The sequence below is a fragment of the Xenopus laevis genome, chromosome 1L, assembly GCF_017654675.1.
Source record: "Xenopus laevis strain J_2021 chromosome 1L, Xenopus_laevis_v10.1, whole genome shotgun sequence".
Classification (NCBI taxonomy): domain Eukaryota; kingdom Metazoa; phylum Chordata; class Amphibia; order Anura; family Pipidae; genus Xenopus; species Xenopus laevis.
Genome location: NC_054371.1, coordinates 6,940,994 through 6,964,254, shown reverse-complemented (window position 1 = coordinate 6,964,254; position 23,261 = coordinate 6,940,994). Strand labels below are relative to the sequence as shown.

The following is a 23,261-nucleotide window of genomic DNA, read 5'->3' as shown; positions in this document are numbered from 1 at the left end:
AGACCATCACTTGAGAGCTGTTCCACATGTTCACCCGCACAGGAATTCCAAAAGAGATCCTTACAGATCAGGGGACTCCCTTCATGTCTAGAGTGATGAAGGAATTGTGCAGGTTTCTCCAAATAAAACAGTTACGCACATCTGTGTATCATCCCCAAACTGACGGGTTGGTGGAAAGGTTCAACAAGACCCTTAAGGGGATGTTAAAAAAAAGTGGTGGATAAAGATGGGAGTAACTGGGATGGTTTACTCCCATATCTCATGTTTGCCATTAGAGAAGTCCCACAGGCCTCTACAGGGTTTTCACCCTTTGAGTGGTTGTATGGCCACCACCCACGAGGGCTTTTGGACGTGGCAAAGGAGACATGGGAGTCTGAAGCCACCCCACACAAAAGTGTGGTAGAGCATGTTGCAGACATGCAGGACCGTCTTGCAAAGGTAATGCCCCTTGTGAGAGAACATATGCTTCAGGCCCAGCAAGCTCAAAGCCACATATAAAATAGATCGGCTTGTGTCCAAACTTTCCATCCTGGGGACAGGGTGTTAGTCCTGGTTCCTATGGTGGAAAGTAAGTTCCTGGCCAAATGGCAAGGCCCCTACGAGACTATAGAACGCGTAGGGGACGTTAATTATTAGGTGTCCCAACCAGACAAGCGGAAAAAAGAGCAGCTCTACCATGTTAACCTAATTAAGCCGTGGAAGGATAGGGAAGCAATGTCCGCCTGTCCTGCAGTTGTAGAGGTATAAATCCCACAGGTGTCTGAGGTAAAAGTGGCTGAGACCCTCACTAACAAACCAAACAAATGTGTATACTTCCAGGAAAATATGCACAAGAGATCAGCGCCTGTGGCAACAGAAATAAGGAACTCCCATAGCGTAATACGTTCAATGTAGATGGTAGATATCACCATGTGCTTTTAATTTACTTAATCTATAAGTGCTCCCCTTTTTTCTTTGGGTTTAAGTGCTCCAATATCTCTTATATGTAACTCATTGTAGGGAACAGGTGTTGGGGGGGTGTGCAGTAAAACGATAGCAATTTTCTTCAGTGCTGCGATGTACCAACACAGTTTAAAACCACACCTCCACCGTTTGGAAGAATTGCCTACTTACAAACCACTCTCGTGGTCAAGCGTGTTCATTAACTCCTCCTGAGCGGTCTTAATTTAACCTCGCATCCTCCATGGATTCCAGGGGAGGGATAGAAAAACCGGAAATAGTATAATAACGTTTTTATTTTAAAAAATTTAAAAACAATAAATACACTCACATTTTGTTCTCAATAAAATCGCATTCAGTCCAATTTGTTGTGCTTTTTCAAAAGCCCCCAAGGATGGTGGTTTCCAGCCGGATTTGGACCTCCTTGTGGCACTCGTACTGGACTGGTATGAGTTTCTCCATCGTCCAACGCATTTCGCTGTTGCTCACAGCTTCATCAGAGGTAAAATTTAGGAAAATTTCCGGTTTTTCTATACCTCCCCTGGAATCCATGGAGGATGCGAGGTTAAATTAAGACCGCTCAGGAGGAGTTAATGAACACGCTTGACCACGAGAGTGGTTTGTAAGTAGGCAATTCTTCCAAACGGTGGAGGTGTGGTTTTAAACTGTGTTGGTACATCGCAGCACTGAAGAAAATTGCTATCGTTTTACTGCACACCCCCCCAACACCTGTTCCCTACAATGAGTTACATATAAGAGATATTGTAACACTTAAACCCAAAGAAAAAAGGGGAGCACTTATAGATTAAGTAAATTAAAAGCACATGGTGATATCTACCATCTACATTGAACGTATTACGCTATGGGAGTTCCTTATTTCTGTTGCCACAGGCGCTGATCTCTTGTGCATATTTTCCTGGAAGTATACACATTTGTTTGGATTCTTTTTTCTACAGCTGAGAGACTGTGAGGAGATCGGCAAGAAATAACTTAAGGGACTGACATTTTTTTTATTAATTGTTTTTTTTACTAATTGTATATTTAAAACAATTGATTTTTTATTGTGATATATACCCTCACTAACAGTCAGAAGCAGGAGATGAAAGAGTTTCTGATCCGGAATAGACAAATATTCTCAGACCAGCCTGGGCTTACTGATATTATTAAACATGACATTATAACTGGACCTGGGGTTAAAGTCAAAGTCAAACCTTATAGGATACCCGAGGCATGACGCCAGGCAGTGACAGAGGAGATTAGAAGGATGTTGGAGCTGGATGTAATTGAGGAGTTCCTTAGTGAATGGTCCAGCCCCATTGTCCTTGTCAAAACTGGATGGTAGCATCCGATTTTGCAATGACTTCAGAAAGTTAAATGAGGTCAGCAAGTTTGATGCATATCCAATGCCCCGGTCGACGAATTGATAGAAAGGCTAGGGCAGGCCCGCTACATTACCACCCTAGATCTTACCAAGGGGTATTGGCAGGTACCCCTCACTGACGGGGCCAAAGAGAAGACATTTTCCACTCCTGAGGGGCAGTGGCAATATAAACGCTTACCGTTTGGCTTACATGGGGCCCCAGCAACGTTCCAGAGAATGATGGACCTCATTCTCAAACTACATCGAGGATATGCTTCAGCTTACCTGGACGATGTGGTTATCGTTAGCCCAGACTGGGAAAGTCATTTGCCCCGGGTACAAGCGGTCCTTGACTCTATCTGGAAGGCGGGTCTGACAGCAAATCCCAAAAAGTGTGCAATGGGGTTAGAAGAGGCCCGCTATTTGGGGTATGTTATTGGAAGAGGGGTAGTCATGCACCAGGTGTCCAGAATTGAGGGAATTCAGGAGTGGCCCCAGCCTAATTCCAAGAAGCAAGTGAGGGCCTTTCTTGGGATAGTGGGATATTACAGGAGGTTTGTCCCCAATTTTTCCACCCTAGCAGCCCCGCTTACTGACCTCACAAAAGGGAGTAAAGCTGGAACAGTTACATGGATCCCAGAGGCAGAGGAAGCCTTTCTAAACTTGAAGGCATCCCTGTTTCTAACAATTCAAATTCGGCCGAATACGGACCTATTCGATCGAAAACAGACCTATTCAACCCCAAAAAAACTTCGACTTTATTTTGGTTTGTCTTTTTGAATTTGAATTTCGACGTTTTTTCAATTCGAAATGCGACACTTGATAAATATGCCCCTAAGTATGGCTCATTTCTGTTTTGTTTTACTCAGAAACCACCTGTATGAGTATGTTAACACATGAAGCAGTATTATGATGCTCACATGCACATCTGGCCACTACTTATTGGTGTTGCAGCTGTATAATGGGGACAGCACCCCCACAGGTATCTTGAAAACAATAAATGGCCAGCGCACGAAAATGCTGCAAAGTGAGGAAGAGCCACAGTAAACACAGAGTCCCCACTTTGCAGCATATTCATGTTTTGGCTGTTTATTGTTTTCTCTTTACAACATGAGTAGTTACCAGTTAAGTTGGAGATCTCCCCCTCTGAGCATCTGGCACAGTCATAGCAGCAGGGCGGCGCTCTTTCCCTTGTGACTTTTCTGTAGCCGACAGTTTGGAGAACACTGGGACTTCAGAATCTACAAATCAGAATAAAAATAGTGTTAACTAAAATATTGAGTATTCAGCTCTTTATATTTGAACATTCATGTTTAGTATACTGTATGATGAAAGCTATTTATTATGCAGCAAGTTTAAATGTACAGACATTTTACTACTTTAATATAATGAAGAATTATATGCTTAGAAATTGCTTCGCTGGTCTCTTTTCTACTTTTGAAACTTGAGTTGATCATTGTAGGAAAATTGTCAGTTCAGCTCTTAATCCTTCCTGAACCTTTCTGGACAATTTCATACTGAATGTTTTATCAAGGTTTTCATGTATCCAGGGCTTGATATACAATAGCTATTAATGAAAAGTTTCTGGATTTGCTGAGTAATCACAAAACGTTTTTTATCTCAACTCACCTGAGTGGCTTCTTCACTTCAACTGAGTGGTAGGAAATTCCCTGGCTTTGTAAACCTTTAAGAATTAAATAACCACCAACATCCAATCACAAAAGCTCAGTTGAGCTTATTTAGGGAGGTGTTAGCTAAAACTCATTCTGGTGTGAAAATATGATCAACTCACAATGGTTCCATGATTCACATTTCTACAGGTTTTCAAGTTACATGACTGGAAGTGTTATTAAATTGCTGGAGTTATGATAGTAGCAGTCCTGTGTAGATTGGGGTGTCTAAGCAACAACTTGGTAAACAAGAACTAACTCCTCAGGGTCAGGACTCTCCAGTCATCCTATACTGTCTCCACTCCAGTCTTGAACAAACCTCCCTAAATGGAAGAGGGGGTCTGCCATTGGGTAACAATGTTACCCTGTTATTGTCACAATACTTTAGTTATGTAACTTGAAACCTTAACATGAAGCAATGAGATTCATGGTACCATTATGACTGGATGAAATTCACATGAAATTATTTTTGCATGTGTGTCAATTGGTAAAGTTAGAGATGTTGTCGGTAGCTCCAGTATTTCCACAGCAGCCTTCATCAATAAACACATAACACTTGTACCAGAGAACTAGTATAGAAGGATTAGATAGAAGGAAAAAGAGAAGAAGAGAATGTGGAGAAATTAAGAAGAGATGGAGCACCGGCATAAAAAAAAGTTAAGGTAGTGGTTGGGGCAGAAAGTTGTTAAGGATAGTGTGTATTTTGACACCAAAAATAATTTTGAAAATTCGAATTTCAAAGTCAAATTTACTATTCGACCCGTTATAAGTCTGTCCCTTAGGGTTACAATAAAAGTTACATAATTCAAAGTTTACTGGTCCGTGGTTCATAATTAGAATATGTGAGTTTTGACACCAAAAACAATTCAGAATTCTATGCTATTCTAAGGCCATGTTTTGGGTCTGTCTTATCTTTTGTGATTAGGGCTCCATGCTATTGATTATAGAGGGTGGGGGCAGCGCTGTCTCATCCCATTTGTCAGAGGGAACGGGTCAAACAAAAAAATATGGATATTGACTTGGGCTGACGTGTGTGTTCAGTGCCATTATGGCAATTGCAAATGTAGTGCTGTCATATAATTCTCAACCCTTTACAAACCCAGTCATTGTTAAAGGGTTCCTCTCATCGGAAAACATGTTTTTTTTTCAAAACGCATCAGTTAATAGTGCTACTCCAGCAGAATTCTGCACTGAAATCCATTTCTCAAAAGAGCAAACAGATTATTTTATATTCAATTTTGAAATCTGACATGGGGCTAGACATATTGTCAATTTTCCAGCAGCCCCTAGTCATGTGACTTGTGCCTGCACTTTAGGAGAGAAATGCTTTCTGGCAGGCTGCTGTTTTTCCTTCTCAATGTAACTGGATGTGTCTCAGTGGGACCTGGATTTTACTATTGAGTGTTGTTCTTAGATCTACCAGGCAGCTGTTATCTTGTGTTAGGGAGCTGCTATCTGGTTACCTTCCCATTGTTCTTTTGTTTGGCTGCTGGGGGGGAAAAGGAGGGGGTGATATCACTCCAACTTGCAGTACAGCAGTAAAGAGTGACTGAAGGTTATCAGAGCACAAGTCACATGACTTGGGGCAGCTGGGAAATTGACAATATGTCTAGCCCCATGTCAGATTTCAAAATTGAATATAAAAAAATCTGTTTGCTCTTTTGAGAAATGGATTTCAGTTCAGAATTCTGTTGGAGCAGCACTATTAACTGATTCATTTTGAAAAAAAGTTTTTTTCCCATGACAGTATCCCTTTAACTAGGCTTAGCAATAGAGGCTGTAACTGTTTGGATAAAATAGTGGCATATAGTTTCAAATCTCCTTTTAAAAGAGAAATGACATGATTATTGGGCATTGCATATTGTCTTTCCCCAGTTTATTTATTGTAGGTATGTGTGATAACAGAATTTCTGATGGGAATTCCCCTGTGGTAAATGTGTAGTTCAGCATTCTAGTGAGATATGGGACTAGTTGAGGAGCAAATTGTTTATAATATCAGTTAGTGAAACCATCAGGGCCTGGCACCTTATTTAGAGGCAGGATATTAATAGTGGTAGAGCCTTCTTCTGGTGTTATAGGGGCTACAAGAGAGGTACAGTAGATGCATTTGGGTGCTTGGGTCATTTTTTAGGTTATACAGCCTGGAGTAAAAGCTTGTAAAAGGTATCTGCTATATCTTTTGGATTCATTTTCTCATTTTGGTTTGTGGCTTGCACCCTATCTATTCAGTGCTGGAGGGATTGTTTAATAAACTGTTATTTCAAGCCACATTTGCTCTAAACCCCACGGCATAGTTGTACTTTGGAATTGTATTAGTGGGTATTTGCATCTGTGAAGGATCAGAAGATTGATCTCTTCCTTAAATGTATTCATTTGGGCCAGTGTTCCTGTGGAAGAGGAGCTGTGAGTAGTTTGTTATAATGTATTGAGTTGTAAAAGTCATTCTATTTGTTTGCTTTCTGCTAGATTAGCTCTGTGTGCAGCCATACTTATGAGGTGGTCCCTAATAGTCGCCTTATGGGCACACCAAGGGGCAGATTTATCAAAGGTCGAATTTGAAAAACTTCTAAATTCGAATTCAAAAAGACCAACCGAAATTAAATAATTTTTTTGCCAAATAGGTCAATTTTCTAACAAATTTGAATCACATGAATCAAAGTAATAGCGCATTCGAAATGTACAATTCAACGTTTCCCCCCCCAAAAAAACTTTTGATTTTTCAAAGTCCACCGATTGACTCCAAATAGGTTCTAGGAGGTCCCCCATAGGCTAAAACAGCAATTAGAACAGGTTTTAGATGGTGAATGGTTGAAGTCCAATTTTTGAAGAGACGGTGCATGGTACATTTCAAAATTTTAATTTTCCATTTTTTTCAAATTCAAATCGATTTTGGACTATTCCCTAGTCGAAGTACACAAAAATTTGCTCAAAATTTTTTAATTCAAATTTTAACTTCAACCTTTGATAAATCTGCCCCAAAAGTTGGGATTGTTTATTGTAGAAGTATCGTTGTTGAAAAATTAATTTCTGTGGAGATTTTCATAGTCTATTTAGGGTCAATTAGTAGATAATTGTTTAGCCTCCATGGAGAACAGGTTGCAAATTGGTACTTTTCTTGTAGTACTAAGGTTATTGATGAGTAGTCTGTTCATGTTGTAGTAGTTTTTGAACTCCACGTGATGTGGTTCAGTGTTTGTGGGTGTACTAGAAATAAGTCTATCCTGGTATATGACTTATGATAAGGGGAATAATAGGTATAGCATTTTATGGTACACCTATTACTAAGATACCTTGTTGTAAAGGGTTACATTTTGCAATACCTCAGTGACAATGTCACCTGGTGGTCTAGTGGAGGGATGGCAGGGTCGCCTGCCGCCCCCTCTGCAGGGACGCCCGCCGCATCGCCATGTTGGGTCACGTCGTCTGTCTTCTTCAGCGCCGGTTCATTTGTGTACATGCGGAATGCCTCTGCAAGATTTAAAGGCGCGCTGCTGTGATGACGCTAGCGCGTAATGGCGCCAAATTTGAAAGTATAAAAGGCTTATTAAAGCCACAGGACCTTGGCCGCGATAGGTTTATACCTGGTGCTTTCGAGCTTTTGCTAATCCTGTATTCTGATCCTGTTGATTCCTGTTGTGACCCCTGCCTGGTTATTCGACGATCCTGACTTCTAAAACCTGACTCTTGCCTAAAATCCGACCACCACTTCTGCTTCATCCCTCTGTTTGATATCCCGGTTTCGACCCTTGCCTGCCTGACTCTGTTTGCTTTCTGCCTGCCTCGACCCGGCCTTAACTGACTCAGATTCTCTCTGATGCCTTGTATTGACCTTCTGCCCAAAAGACTTTGCTATCCGGTTGTGCCCCTCTGCCAGAACCCCTTGCCTTGCACCTCTCATTATAAGACCTGGCGGCATCTGAGTAGCTGAGGGCCCCTCCCGAGGCCAAAGCGGCTGCTACAGGCAGAAGCACGAGCCAAGACCAGGGTGCTTGGCATCGGTTCTGGGTTTTGGGTGCCAATCGTGACAACCTCTCTAGGAAAGTAGACTTGATTGGTATTGAGATCTTAAAGGGGTTGTTCACCTTCCAAACACATTTTTCAGTTCAGTTGTTTGCAGATTGTTTTCCAGAAATAAAACTTTTTTCAATTACTTTCCATTATTTATTTGTTATTGTTTTTCCAAAAGCTCAGTTTAGAGTTGAATGTCCCTGTCTCTGGTGTTTGAGTCTGACAGCTCAGTAATTCAGGTGCAGATTCTGAACTGTTACAATTTTACAACATTGAGTTGATCCATTTCTCAGCAGCATCTCTGGAGTATCAGTAACTATTGTATCAAGTCTAACAACTGCCTGTAATGAAACCCAGGGATTCTGCTCAGCAGGGAAAAAGATAAGAAATGTATCAGTTTACAGGGTCGGCGACCCCCCCTCAAAGAGCTGCTTTAGAAGGTGCAAAATAACACTTTACACTTCATTATTAGAAAAACCATCACAAATAGAAATGGGGAAGAAAGTCATTGGAAAAAGTCATTATTTCTTGCAATCTATCTGAGAATAACTAGTTGTTTGAAGGTGAAGAACCCCTTTAATATCAACTAATGTATATTGTTGTTGGTTAATGGTACATAGTATAATGAGACATCTGCCCTTGGGATCTCCCAGTTGTGTAGTGCAGTATGTATATTGCTAGTATGGCTACTCCTCTTTTCTTTTTTAGTAAAGGACTCCATAAATGAATCTCAACATTCCCTATACAGGTATGGGACCTATTATACAGAATGCTCGGGACCTAGGGTTTTCCAGAAAACAGGTCTTTCCGTAGTTTGGAACTTCACACTTTAAGACTACTAGAAAATCATTAGAACATTAAATGAAACCAATAAGATGGTTTTCATCTAATTAAGGATTAATTATATCACAGTTGGGTTCAAGTACAAAGTACAGTTTTATAGGGATTTGCGAATTTGACCCGTTTCGCTTCCACCATCTGTAAAAATTTGCCTAAATGCATTAAAGTCGAGGGGTGATAATTTTTTTTGTCACGCTGCAAATGTTTTTTGACGCGCATTTTCTTCTCCGATTGAAGTCCATGGGTGTCATTTTTGCAGCGAAGCTCGGCGGAAAAAAATTGCTCATCCCTATTATCATAGAAAAAAAAGAAAAATGTATTAAAAATTTGCATTATTTGATTATAATTGAGTATATGAGAGATGGTCTTTCCATAATTCAGAACTTTCTTGCTAATGGATCTATGGATAACGGATCCCACACCTGTATTCCTATTCATGTGTTTCATCTTTTCAGATAAGATGCTTTCAATGCAATTATTTTGTTTATTTACAGAAATGTATTAAAAACTACAAATTTTAGTATGGAATTGCAATTTGGTAGAGTGGAGTAAAAAAAGACATGTTTTCCCATTTTAAATTCTCAGATTATACACATTTCAAACTGAGTTGTGGTTGCAGTACCAGTATTAACCATTTTGAATTCACAAGGTTCATTTAAGGGTCTCTACCAATCGTATTGTTGGACAATCCCAATATCATTGCCAAACTGTTCAGAATACTCCTGGCAAGACTTGTGTGAAATAAAATGATGCAAAGTGTTAGCTTTCAGTTTCTTTTTCAAAATTACATGATAACTATTTAGCTTTAGAGCTTCAGTATAAAGTAGTCCTTTACGGGCCTTTTTTTAACTAGTAAATGCCCTAGTGGTATGTGTAACATGTAAGACATAATACAGGCTCTTTGCAGTACTACTCTGTTCCTTTACATCTTTGCTAACATAACAACCAGCCACAGCCAAGCCTTCATTAGAATCCATTCATAAGCATTCCTTCTAGGGATGCCCCGAATCCAGGATTCGGTTTCAGATTCCACCGGGATTCAGCCTTTTTCAGCAGGATTCAGATTCGGACAAATTCCTCTGCCTGGCCTAACCGAATCTGAATCCTAATGTGCATATGTAAATTAAGGGTGGGGAGGGAAAAAAATGTTATACCCTTCCCACCACTAATTTGCATAATATTTTGCAAAGGATTCGGGGGTTCGGCTGAATCCAAAATAGTGGATTCGGTGCATCCTTAATTCCTTCTGCCTGCTTGACCCATCCTCCTCTTCCTCCTATCATTAGCCATCCTAATATGGTGATAATTCCTGAGTTCCTTTAGCAGGCTGCATTAATAGGTACATACACTTGTACCCAAAGCATCACTCACTAGTGATGGGCGAATAAATTCACCAGGCGCAATTTTGTGGTGAATTTCCACATTTTGCCATCACATTTTCGCATCAAAAATGTTTGGACGTGCACTGGAAAAGTCCCTCGTGTCAAAACAGTCACGCATCAACATTATTGGACACCCATTGACTTTAACACTGGCGTGAAAATTGACACTAGTGTCAGAATTGATGCGGGCATCAGTTTCCGCGTTTCGAAATGGGACAAATTCGACCATCACTATCACTCACTAATGGTGATAATGACACAATAAACTTGATGGTAATTAGCCATGTAACATACGGTTGTTACCTAACAACATTTGTTGTTTATAAATAATTTTTTATCTATATTCAAGCGTATGTGAGACTATCCTACTTTGCATTGAAATAGATCAGCAAATGGAGAGCCTAAAGATTATAGATTATTACATATAAAATGGCATCAAATAAGTCATATTTGCTGATACATTCCTCTATTTATTATTCCCCAGTAAATATTGCTTTGTATTCCTATTTGGCTTAAATAAAATAATGTAACATTTGGGTAGAAATATACAGAAGAGAAGGCCACAGCTTGAAGAGATAATGGCAAATATTTCCACTGCCACCATGTATTTGCCTTTGGTGCTCAGATAGGCCGGGATCATTGTGATCCAAACACTGCAGAAGAGCAACATGCTGAAAGTGATGTACTTGGCCTCATTAAAACTGTCCGGTAATGTCCGAGCCAAGAAAGCTACAATGAAACTCACGGATGCCAACAATCCCATGTAGGAGAGAACAATATAGAAGGCAATGACAGAGCCCTCATTGCACTGAATGATGATTTTTCCAGGTTCAGACAGAATGTTGAGCTCCATGAATGGAGGAGAAATGATCAGCCAGATAGCACTAATTAGAAACTGAATGAATGAACAAATAATAACTATAAAATATGTGATTTTGACTCCCAACCATTTTTTCCAGGGACTGTCAGGCTTGGAGGCTTTGAAAGCAATACAAACCATAATTGTTTTTGCCAGGACAGAAGACATAGCTATGGAGAAACTGATCCCAAAAGAGGTTTGTCGGAGGATGCAGGTTATATCAGATGGGCGACCAAGGAACAAAAACACAGAGAGGAAGCTCAGCTTGATGGAGAAAAGGAGAATAAAGCTCAGATTGCGATTGTTGGCCTTCACTAATGGAGTGTCTCGGAATGAAATAAAAATTCCTATTATAGTTGTCACTAATAAAAGAGACACCACAGAGAGGACAATAAAGACCAGAGTTAGGGAATCAGCTTCATATGAGAGGAACTCAGTTTGCTTCTCAATACACATGGTTTTCTCATTATTTGGCCATTCATAGATGGGACATTTTAGACAATTTTCCATATCTGTAAATAAAGAATAAATCTGTTGTCAAAGTTAGGAATATTGTGGCATTAACATGACCTGTTACAAGGTTAGCTTAAGATACTATTATATTAAAATTAATCCTATTAAAAAATGACAATTTCTCTCTTGACTTTTATTCAGAGTATCTTTAGCTAAGAATGTCCCACATATATTCATATACAGACACAACACCCCTTTTCGGTAACCCAACCTAATTATCACTTCCAAAACATCCCACACACATATGATAGTTTTAGCTTCTAATTTCAAGATGATAACAAGTTGAACCCAGGGGTTGAGCCTTCGCAACAGTGCAGAGGCAGGGTGTTGCACAACTGCAAATGTATGCTAGTGGTTCTTGCAACTTAAACATATATTTATTCATAATATTTATTAATATTTATTAAATAATAACATCCACAAAGGAATTCAATCAAAATGAGCAGGAACATGGAACACAATGGATAGACATATATCATTATAAGTCACCGCAGGGACAATAGCATGCACAGCATTTCTGAAGGTATACCCAGCTTTCAGCTTTTACCCTAAGTGGAGCTCACACTAATACGTAGTCCCTACTTCTGGGCAATTGGTACATGGGATCATATCCCCACTCAATACTTCTTGGTGGAGCTTCAGAAACTTGGCTAAATCGTCTACCTACTGTATTTGTCAGTCCTAGAGTGACCTATGAAAGTGAGTCAGCGTATCCTTACTAGACCTGACCCTGTTTAGGTTCTACGTCACCCTTCCTGCCTGCTCAGGTAAGGGGATTAACAAAGTGGACACTGAGCACAATGTGTGCTCAGCTTTGATAGTATAACACAGTGCCATCTTGTGGCTAAGCCTGGGATAGCTAAGGGTCGAGCTTTAACCCAGGAAATGGGGAATTACTAATTTCCTTAGACTAAGGGTCCCCGTTGGGTAAAATCTTTGGGGAATGCAAAGTAAATGGGGATACATTTATCAGTCACCTACATTCCCCCCCCCCGGGTGAAGTACTTCCTTCCTGACAAGAAACATATTCCAATATTAAATTGCATAATTAAACAATATAAAGTATTCATTTAGTAAATATCTTCTTCCTTAGCCTCTCCGGAGGACTACCAGGGAACTATGGTTAACTTGAAAATTAAGCAAGTCAAGGCACATCTTGCATAGAAACCTTTTAAAAACCACAGTGGAGTCCCATCTCCATTCAAAATAGTATGGGTCTAAATGTTATCATTTTATTACCTCTTGGAGTAACTCTTTTGAGTGTACCCAGGTACAAAGGAATGACTGAAAATAGAGCAGCAGCATGAAACGGTTTCATTTATGATAAACATAAATTTCACCTCAATAAGGCTTTACTTTTCAACTTTTGAAGTATTTGTTTTTGATTGTTAATATGTGTATATCCAATCAATATCCACATCCTTTTAATTAACTCTATACGGTAACCAATTAGATTTAGGGTTTGTTGCCATATCCTCCACTCTATATTAAAGGGGTTGTTCACCTTCCAAACACTTTTTTCAATTTAGTTGTTTTTAGATTGTTCCCTAGAAATAATGACTTTTTCCAATTACTTTCCATTATTTATTTTTTACGTTTTTTCCAAAATCTAAGTTTAAAGTTGAATGTTCCTGTCTCTGGTGTTTGAGTCTGGCAGCTCAGTAATTCAGGTGCAGATTCATTTTACAATATTGATTTGATCCATTTCACAGAATCATCTCTGGAGTATTAGTAACTATTGTATCAAGTCTAACAGCTGCCTGTAATGAAACACAGAGATTCTGCTTAGCAGGGACAAAGATAAGAAATGTATCAACTCAATGTATCAATTTAGAACAGTTTACAGGATCGGCGACCCCCCCTCCCAGAGCTGCTTCAGAAGGAGAGAAATGACACTTTATACTTCAATATTAGAAAAACCGTGACACATAGAAAATACAAAGTCATTGGAAAAAGTCGTTATTTCTGGTGATCTATCTGATAACAACTAGTTGTTTGAAGGAGAACAACCCCTTTAAAAGAGGATTTCAATTAAGAAATGTACCAGTTAAAGGGAATATATGGTCAAAAATTTAAATTCCCCTTTGGCTTTAGGGAGTGAATATAAGGATTTTTCAAATTGCAAATAATTATTTTTTATTAGCCGTTTTAGTTGGTCGCAGAACAATCATATCCCTCTCATACCTGCTCATGTTTCAGCTCTATAACCCATGGCCGTCTCTTCGTTTTGGGCCACTTGCCTCTTCTGCTAGTCCCACCAGCCTACAATGAAAAGCAAGTAGTCATTCTTGTTTGCAGACGCCTGCTTGATGTGCCTCACCATCACCCCCACCATTGCTTGACTGCCTACTCATTTTTCATTGGTAGGCTGGCGGGACTAGCAGAAGAGGCAGGCGGACCAAGAAGAAGAGACGACCATGGGCCGTTAAGGTTTTATGCATTGCTGAAGTATGAGCAGGTACAGTATGTGGGGGATATGCTTGTGTTGTGAAAAACTAAAAAATGGCAAATAAAAAACATTAGGTTCCATGCAGGATGCTGCCACTTTGCAAAGTGATTTGTCTAAGTCAGAAAACTGGGCAGCAAACTGGAAAATGAGGTTCAATGTTGATAAATGCAGGTTATGCACTTTGGCAAAAATAATATAAATGCAAGTTATACACTAAATGGCAGTGTGTTGGGAGTTTCCTTAAATGAGAAGGATCTTGGGGTCTTTGTAGATAACAAGTTGTCTAATTCTGGGCAGTGTTATTCAGTGGCTACTAAAGCAAATAAAGTTCTGTCTTGTATAAAAAAGGGCATTAACTCAAGGGATGAAAACATAATTGGGTCTCTTTATAGGTCCCTGGTGAGGCCTCATCTGGAGTATGGGGGCAGTTTTGGACTCCAGTCCTTAAGAGGGATATAAATGAGCTGGAGAGAGTGCAGAGACTAAGTGCAACTAAACTGGTTAGAGGGAGGGAAGAGTTAAATTATGAGGGGAGACTGACAAGGTTGGGGTTGTTTTCTCTGGAAAAAAGGCGCTTGTGAGGGGACATGATTAGACTTTACAAGTACATTAGAGGACATTATAGACAAATAGCAGGGGACCTTTTTACCCATAAAGAGAATCACGTACCAGAGGCCTCCCCTTCAGACTAGAGGAAAAGAAGTTTCATTTAAAGGAACAGAGTAGGGGGTTCATCACAGTGAGGACAGTGAGGTTGGGGAATGCACTGCCGGGTGATGATTCAGTTAATGACTATAAGAGGGACTTGGATGATTTCTTGGACAGACATAATACAAAGGCTATTGTGATACTAAACTCTATAGTTAGTATAGATATGGGTATATATCATTTATGTGACAGTAGGGAGGGGTGTGTGTATGGGGCTGGGTTTTCATTTGGAGGGGTTGGACTTGATGGACTTTGTCTTGTCTCAACCCGATTTAACTATGTAACTAACTATGTAACTAACTATGTAACTATGTAACTAACTATGTAAGTATTTACAACATTCAAAACAAAAATTATAGGCACATCTGGCCTCTCCTTAGATTACTGGTGCTGCAGCTGTATAAGGGGACAGCGCCCCCATAGGTATCCAGAAAACAATATATGACCAGCACACGAATATGTTGCAAAGTGAGGAGAAGCCCTTGTTTTGTTTAACACAGTAAACACAGTGACTTGCCCCCACTTTGCAGCATATCTGTGTTCCTGCTGTTTATTGTTTTCTCTTTACAACATGACTAGTTACCAGTTAAGTTGGAGATCTCCCCCTCTGAGCATCTGGCACAGTCATAGCAGCAGGGTGGCGCTCTTTCCCTTGGGACTTTTCTGTAGCCGGGAGGGCAGTTTGGAGAACACTGGGACTTCAGAATCTACAAATCAGAATAAAAATAGTGATAACTGTATTATTGAGTTTTCAGCTCTTTATATTTAAACATTCATGTTCATTACAATTTATGCCGAAATCTATTTATTATTCAGCAAGATTACATTTTCAGACATTTTACTGCTGTAGTATAATTTAGAATTACATGCTTAGAAATTGCTTAGCTGGTCTCTTTCCTTCTGTGGAAACTTGGGTTGATCATTGTAGGAAAATCATCAAATTCAGCTCTTAATCTTTCCTGAACCTTGCTGGACAAACTCATGCTGCATGTTTTATCAAGGTTTTCATGTATTTAGGGCATGATATACAGCGTCTTGTAATGGAAAGTTTAAAACAACTTGACTTGCTGAGTAATCACAAAAACATTATTATTTCAACTCAACTGAGTGGCTTCTTCACAGCTGAGTGGAAGGGATTTCCCTGGCATTTTAAACCTTTAAGATTTATATAACCACCAACCAATAACTAATCAAAATAGTTCCATTAAACTTATTTAGGTAGGTGTTAGCTAAAAATCATTCTGGTGTGAAAATATGATCAAGTCACAATGGTACCATGAATCACATTTGTACAGGAATTCAACTAAAGTTACATGATTGGAAGTGTTGGGGTAATGATAGCAGCAGTCCAGTGTAGATTGGGGTGACTAAGCAACCACTTGGTAAACAAGAGCTAACTCTTCAGGGCCAGGACTCTCCAGTCATCCTCTCCTGTCTCCTGTCTATCTAGAACAACCCTCCCTAAACAGAAGAGAGGGCCTGCCATACCTCTTGTCAGCAGCATGCAATGATTCTTAACAGCTTTACCCTGTTATTGTACCAATACTATCAGTTATGTAACTTGAAACCTTAACCTGAAGCAATGAAAATCATGGTACCATTATGACTGGATGATACTTTTTGCCTTTGTGTCAATTGGTATAGGGAAGACCTTGGAGATGTTGTTGGTAGCTCCAGTATTTCCACAGCAGCCTTCATCAATAGACACATAACACTTGTACTAGAGAACTAGTATAGAAGGATTAGAAAGGAGGAAAGAGAAAAGAAGAGAATGTGAAGAAATTAAGAAGAGAAGGAGCACATGAATCAAATAAGCTAATGTAGTGGTTAAACATTATATATATTTTAACTTTGTATGCACATATCAAGGTTTCCCATATCTTTATATTTTTTTAGCTTGTTGGTACTCTGTTGGGGTAGAAAGTCATTAGGCAAAGTAGCTTAAGGCGTTGGTGTTTGCGGTGCATGCTGGGAGTGCTGGGTGCAAGGAGGGAGTAAGTGCAAATAACTGACTGCTGTGTGTTCTGTGAGTATCTGACTGAGACAAACAGCTTTTTCTTTTCTCTCTTTGGGGTAAACTAGTTGATACATTAAATGCATTTATTTTCTTTTGTTTTAGCTTTAGAGGTCTAAGGGGAACATTTTTTATAAAAAAAGTTAATAAGGGGTTGTTTTACTGCTGATAGCAAATTGCATTTTTTTCTCCTTTCCCTCTTTTTTCTAATTAAGGGGGAGGGGTTAATCAGGTAAATTCTGAACAGACTTTGTGTGCTCTGCTTGAAACCTTAAACTTGTGAAGGCAAAGTGAGTGTGGGAGCTGCTTAGCGAGTGTCGCATGTGATCTAAGTGTTGCATGTGAATTAAGTGTTAAGCAGCGTTTAAAACCGAAAAGGCGTTTGTGAGGAATTACATTTGGGAGACTGTAAGTACCAAGTGTAAATATGAGTGGGTTTGCTGGTATCACTCAGTGTCACATGTATGTGGTGTTTTGTAGCAGCAGTTCCATGCAGTATTTACATGTGAGAGATGTCGGTGGGTTTTCATCTTGGAATCTGAGCTGCAGACTCTAAGGGGGGGAACTTGCAGCACTGAGAGCAGCGGCAAATGAGGGGGAGGAAAGGAGACTCACAGAGCAACCACTGGCAGGGGCTAGTGGAGTGGGGGGAGGAGAAGGGGCAGTGGAGGCTAATGAGGGAGGAAGGTTTGTGACAGTCAAGAGGGGAAGTAGGGGACAGAAGAGTAGGGGGGTTGGTCCACAGTTTGTCCAAAACAGCAAATTCACCATTTTGGCTGAAGATGCTGGGGAGGAAAACTCCGAACTGGCGTGTATGGAGCAGGCTGACTCTCTGAGCACCCTGGGAGGCAGTGGCTCTAATACGGGTGGTGAAGGGAGTGCAAGGAAGGAAAGGCAGGTTCTAGTTATAGGGGATTCAATTATTAGAGAGGTGGATAGGGTAATCTGTCGTAAGGCCCCTACATGCCGAACAGTCTGCTGCTTGCCTGGTGCTAGGGTTCGGCATGTGGTGGAACAAGTGGACAGATTATTGGGAGGGACTGGGGAAGACCCAGCGGTCTTGGTACACATAGGTACCAACGACAAAGTTAGAGGAGGTGGTGAAGTCCTCAAAAATGATTTTAAAAAACTAGGTGCAAAGCTGAGGGCGAGGACTTACAAGGTAATTTTCTCAGAGATATTACCTGAGCCACGAGCAACACTAAGGAGATATCGGAAGCATAAGGAGATTAATGCGTGGCTGAAAGATTGGTGTAGGGAGGAGGGTTTTGGGTTTTTGGAGAACTGGGCTGATTTTTCAGTCGGCTACAGGCTCTTTGCTAGATATGGGGGCACCTCAATGATGATGGGGCAGCTATTTTGGGAGAGAAGATGGCTAGAGGGTTGGAGGAGATTTTAAACTAGGTGTGGGGGGGAGGGTTCAGTAAAAGATTCAGTGGAAGACAGGTTAGATGAGATAGTGGGCAAAGAAAGGGAAAATGGGGGAGGAGATGTGGCTGGGGATACTGTTAAGTATAGGGAGGACCGCATGTCATATGTTCAATATGGTACCAGTATTAAATGTATGTTTACAAATGCAAGAAGTCTGACTGGTAAAATGGGAGAGCTGGAGCTGCTGGTGTTGGAAGGAAAATATGATGTGATTGGTGTGGCCAAAACATGGCTGAATGAGTCACATGACTGGGCAGTGAATATCAGTGGCTATAGTTTGTTTCGGAGAGAAAGAGGCAATAGAAAAGGAGGAGGGGTATGTCTGTATGTTAGGCAGGATTTAAAAGCTCATATAAAGGAGGAGGTTATGTTAGAAAATGAGGGGGCAGAAGTCGTATGGGTGGAGTTCTGCACCAATTGTAAAGAATCCAGCAAATTAATTGTAGGTGTCACTATAGACCCCCTAATGTAAGTGACGAGGAGGAGGCAAAGCTTCTAATGCAAATAGAAAAGACTGCTAGTTTAGGTAAAGTAATGATAATGGGGGATTTTAATTACCCAGATATTGACTGGAGCAACAGTACTGCTAGATCAGTTAATGGGAACAAGTTTATAAACTTATTGCATGACAATTTTTTAGCACAGGTTGTTGAGGAGCCTACCAGAAAAAATGCTAAAAAGTGATCTCTAATGAGCCAGAACTTATAGCAAATGTGCAAGTCATTGAACCCCTGGGTAATAGTGACCATAATGTTATATCTTTTAATATCTGGTGCAAAAAACAAAAATATACTGGGACAACAAAAACCATGAATTTTGGAAAAGCTAATTTTAGTGCCTTGAGGGCTGCCCTACAGAGTATTGATTGGGGCATTAGGTTTTCAGCTAAAAACACAGAACAGAAATGGTTGTCCTTTAAAATGATATTAAATCATTACTGTTCTCAATTTATTCTCTTAAGGACTAAACGTAGAAGCTCTAAGAATCATCCTGTGTGGCTTAATACAGAAGGAAAGAAGTTAATGGGAAAGAAGAGAAAGGCATTTAAAAACTACAAATCTGTAGGGACAGAAGCTGCATTTAATGAATATAAACACTGTAATAAATGTTGTAAATCAGCAATCAGGAAGGCTAAGGAAAGAAATGAAGAGTTAATTGCAGTGGAGGTGAAAACTAACCCTAAAAAGTTTTTTAAATATATTAATAGCAAAAATATGCAGGTTGAGATTGTTGCTCCATTAAATAATGGTACCAGTATGGTTGTTACAGATACAGAAAAGGCAAATGTGTTAAATCAGTTCTTTTCTTCAGTGTATACAATAGAGGAGTCTGGGTTCACAGGCTCACTTTATAACTGCACAAATGGTTCAGCTCAATCTAGTCAGTGGCTGACTCAGGATATGATTCAAAAAGCTTTAATACAAATTAATGTAAACAAGGCTCCAGGGTCTGATGGCATACACCCCCGGGTTCTAAGAGAGCTTAGTTCAGTTTTAGACCGGCCCTTATTTCTGATTTTCTCAGATTCACTGTCATCTGGTATGGTGCCTATGGATTGGAGAAAAGCTGATGTTATTCCAATATTTAAAAAGGGATTACGATCTCAGCCTGGCAATTATAGGCCAGTAAGCTTGACATCTGTGGTGGGCAAATTATTTCAAGGCTTGTTAAGGGATCACATTCAAAATTTTGTCCTAATGAATGGCATTATGAGCAACAATCAGCATGGATTTATGAAGGATAGGTCATGTCAGACGAATTTGATTGCATTTTATAATGTGCTAAGTAGGATTCTGGACAGTGGGGGGGGGCAGTAGATGTGATCTATTTGGATTTTGCCAAAGCGTTTGATACTGTGCCCCACAAACGACTGCTTTCTAAACTAAGGTCTGTTGGGCTTAATGAAGTCGTTTGCACGTGGATAGGAAACTGGCTACAGGATCGAGTACAGAGGGTGGTTGTTAATGGGACATTCTCTACTTGGAGTAAGGTTCCTAGTGGGGTCCCTCAGAGCTCAGTATTCGGTCCACTTTTATTTAACTTGTTCATTAATGACTTAGGGGAGGGTGTTGTAAGTAATGTATCAGTGTTTGCAGATGACACAAAACTATCAGCCCAATTAATTCTATCCAGGATGTGGCACTTTGCAACATGATCTTGACAAACTGGCAATCTGGGCAGCTAAGTGGCAAATGAGATTCAATGTTGATAAATGTAAAGTCCTGCACCTGGTATGTAACAATATCCACTTATACCCTTAATGGGACTGCACTAGGCAAATCCATTATGGAAAAGGACCTTGGAGTCCTTAGATGATAAACTTGTCTGTAGCAAGCAATGCCAGTCGGCAGCATCAAGGACAAATAAGGTCTTGAGCTGTATTAAAAGGGGCATAGAGTCAAGGGAGGAGGGAGTCATTCTTCCACTGTATAGAGCACTGGTAAGGCCCCATCTAGAATATGCCGTACAGTTTTGGTCTCCATCACTCAAACAGGACATTATTGTATAAGAGAGGGTAAAGAGAAGGGCAACGAAGCTGGTAAAAGGTATTGAAAATCTTAGCTATGAGGAAAGACTGGCCAAATTGGTGATGTTCGCGCTTGAGAAGATGCGCTTAAGGGGTGATATGATGACTATGTATAAATATATAAGGGGATAATCTCTTTAATGCTTTATTTACCAGTAGGTCTTTCTAGCTGACACAAGGTCACCCATTCTGATTAGAAGAAAAGAGGTTCCGCCTAAATATTCGGAAGGGTTTTTTTTACAGTGAGAGCTGTGAAGATGTGGAATTCTCTCCCTGAATCAGTTGTACAGGCTGATACATTAGATAGCTTTAAGAAGGGGTTTGAAAGCTTTTTAGCAAGTAAGGGAATACAGGGTTATGGGAAATAGCTCATAGTCCAAGTTGATCCAGGGACTAGTCCGATTGCCATTTTGGAGTCAGGAAGGAATTTTCCCCCTCTAATGCAAATTTGAGAGGCTTCAGATGGGTTTTTTGCCTTCCTCTGGATCAACCTTTTTCCAACCTTACTTACTATGTTACTATGTAGCTTTATTTCTCTACTACTATATGTCCCAGATGATGCAAATGTCTGCTTATATAGAATAAGATGTTTACTTTCATGTGTATATTCTCTAAATTTGGTAGGGTTTGTTTTTTTCCAAATTCTAGCAATGAGAAATCTACTGGCAAATATTATGTAAAAGATGGTTTCCTTGTGACTTTTCTCTGTTTGTCACGGGAGAATTCCTAGTAGTGCTAATTCAGGTAATAGTTGAATTCTGGAATTGGTACATTTTTGGATCAGGGTCTGTGTTTTTCCCCAGAAGTGCTTTGTAATTGGACAGGACCAACAAATATGGAATAGTGACCCAATCTTTTTTTTGACATCTCTATCACAGATGTGACATGTTTGGATATGCTGTATGGATTTTTTCTGGTGTCAAGTAGTGAAGGATTCAAATGAATAAAATTCGAATTTCGAAGTATTTTTCTGGGTACTTTGACCATCGAATAGGCTACTACAACCTTTGACTTTGGCTTCGATTCAAATGATTCAAAGTAAAAATCGCTCGACTTTTTTCGACTGTCTCTTTAAAAAAACTTCGACTACATACTTCGGCAGTTTAAACCTACCGAGGTACAATGTTAGCCTATGGGGACTTTCCCCATCACTTTTCTGAGCTTTTTTTGGTCGAAGAAAAATCCTTCGATCAATCAATTAAAATCGTTCGAATCATTCGTTCAATCGTAGGATTTGCACTAAAATCCTACGAATTCGATATTCAAATTCGAAGGATTTTACTTTGAGGGTCAAATTTGAGGGTTTAATAACCCTTGATATTTGACCCTTACTAAATGTGCCCCTAAGTTGTTTTTGAAATCAGGGATGGGCGAATTTGACCCGTTTCGCTTCGCCAAAAATTCACCGCATTAAAGTCTATGGGCGTCAAAAATTTTTTGTCACGCGGCGAAACTGTTTTGACGCGCGTCTTTTTTTGTTGTATAGCCATATGGACATTGTTATAGTTTGATTATACTGGCTTTTGTATAGCCAATGTTCAAGGTCTATCCAGCTTTTTGTGGTAGGGGCTAAATGTCAATCCACCATTTGATTCAGTAGGGTAGCTCTGTAGTATGTTTGGACAAGCTAGGCTAAGCGTTTGTCAATGGTATTGGAAGTTATATACTTGGAACTTGGTACTTGGAATTTTATATATTGGATTTTTGGGAAATCAGCATTTTTACATTTGATAATAGAGTCTGTAACCATTGGGCTAAAATAGTGTCATATATTTTCAATCTCAATTTAAAAAAATATATTGGACTATAATCGAGGCATTGTGTATTGTCCTTCCCCGGTTTAGGTATTGTAGATATGTATATAACAAAATATCTGAGGGGTCTTCCCCTGTGGTGAATATTTCATTTTCCTAACTTTTAAATGAATTGAGCTGTATGACAATCAAATCTAATAATTGAGTAATTACTATTCAGTCTTTTATTGGCACACATCACTTTAGAATCAAGTTTTGAATCTCAAAGCATTTCAAATTATTTGAGCATTGCACTTTAGATGCCTCAATTAATTGAAGGAGGTTTATTATTTGTACTAATTTATTGTGGATTATTGATTGATAACCATTAGCACAAGCCACTTTATAATTAATGATTGAAATCCAGTGAATTATTTATTTAATACCTAAATTTATTGAAGGGGGATCAATAAAATTGTACTAATTCATAAATGATTATTGATAACACAGAGAATCATTGTGGGGATATACTTTTAAAATATATAGTTTGCATTATTTTTAATGTAAGTCGAATAATACAGCACTAATGAATTTTGAAATTTAACCCAAACAAGGGAAATATAATTAAATAAATTGGTTAATAAGGGGTTCTTTTTCTCTATAATATACAGTATAAATCAAATTGATACTGACGCATATCAGACCCTGGTTTTAATTAAGAGTTTTGGAAAGTAGGCATTGCAGGCAGATCTATATTGCATGAATTTCAGCAACTTGCCATTAAAGAACCTTGAATTCATAACTTAGAGCAGCTAATGGCAAAAATGA

The 23,261-nt window shown here is 39.5% G+C and overlaps 1 protein-coding gene across 1 annotated transcript; it reads right to left on the bottom strand.

The window, feature by feature from the left end:
* Positions 1-10,569: 10,569 nt before the first annotated feature.
* On the bottom strand, positions 10,570-11,796 carry LOC108705120 (vomeronasal type-2 receptor 26). Its single transcript, XM_018241925.2, has one exon. It carries the CDS (start codon positions 11,566-11,568, stop codon positions 10,666-10,668), a length of 903 nt encoding a protein of 300 aa, XP_018097414.1. The 5' UTR covers positions 11,569-11,796; the 3' UTR covers positions 10,570-10,665.
* Positions 11,797-23,261: the final 11,465 nt, after the last annotated feature.

Excerpts from the sequence above, each read along its gene's own strand:
- LOC108705120 (XM_018241925.2), bottom strand. The coding sequence starts at position 11,568 with ATGGAAAATTGTCTAAAATGTCCCATCTATGAATGGCCAAATAATGAG.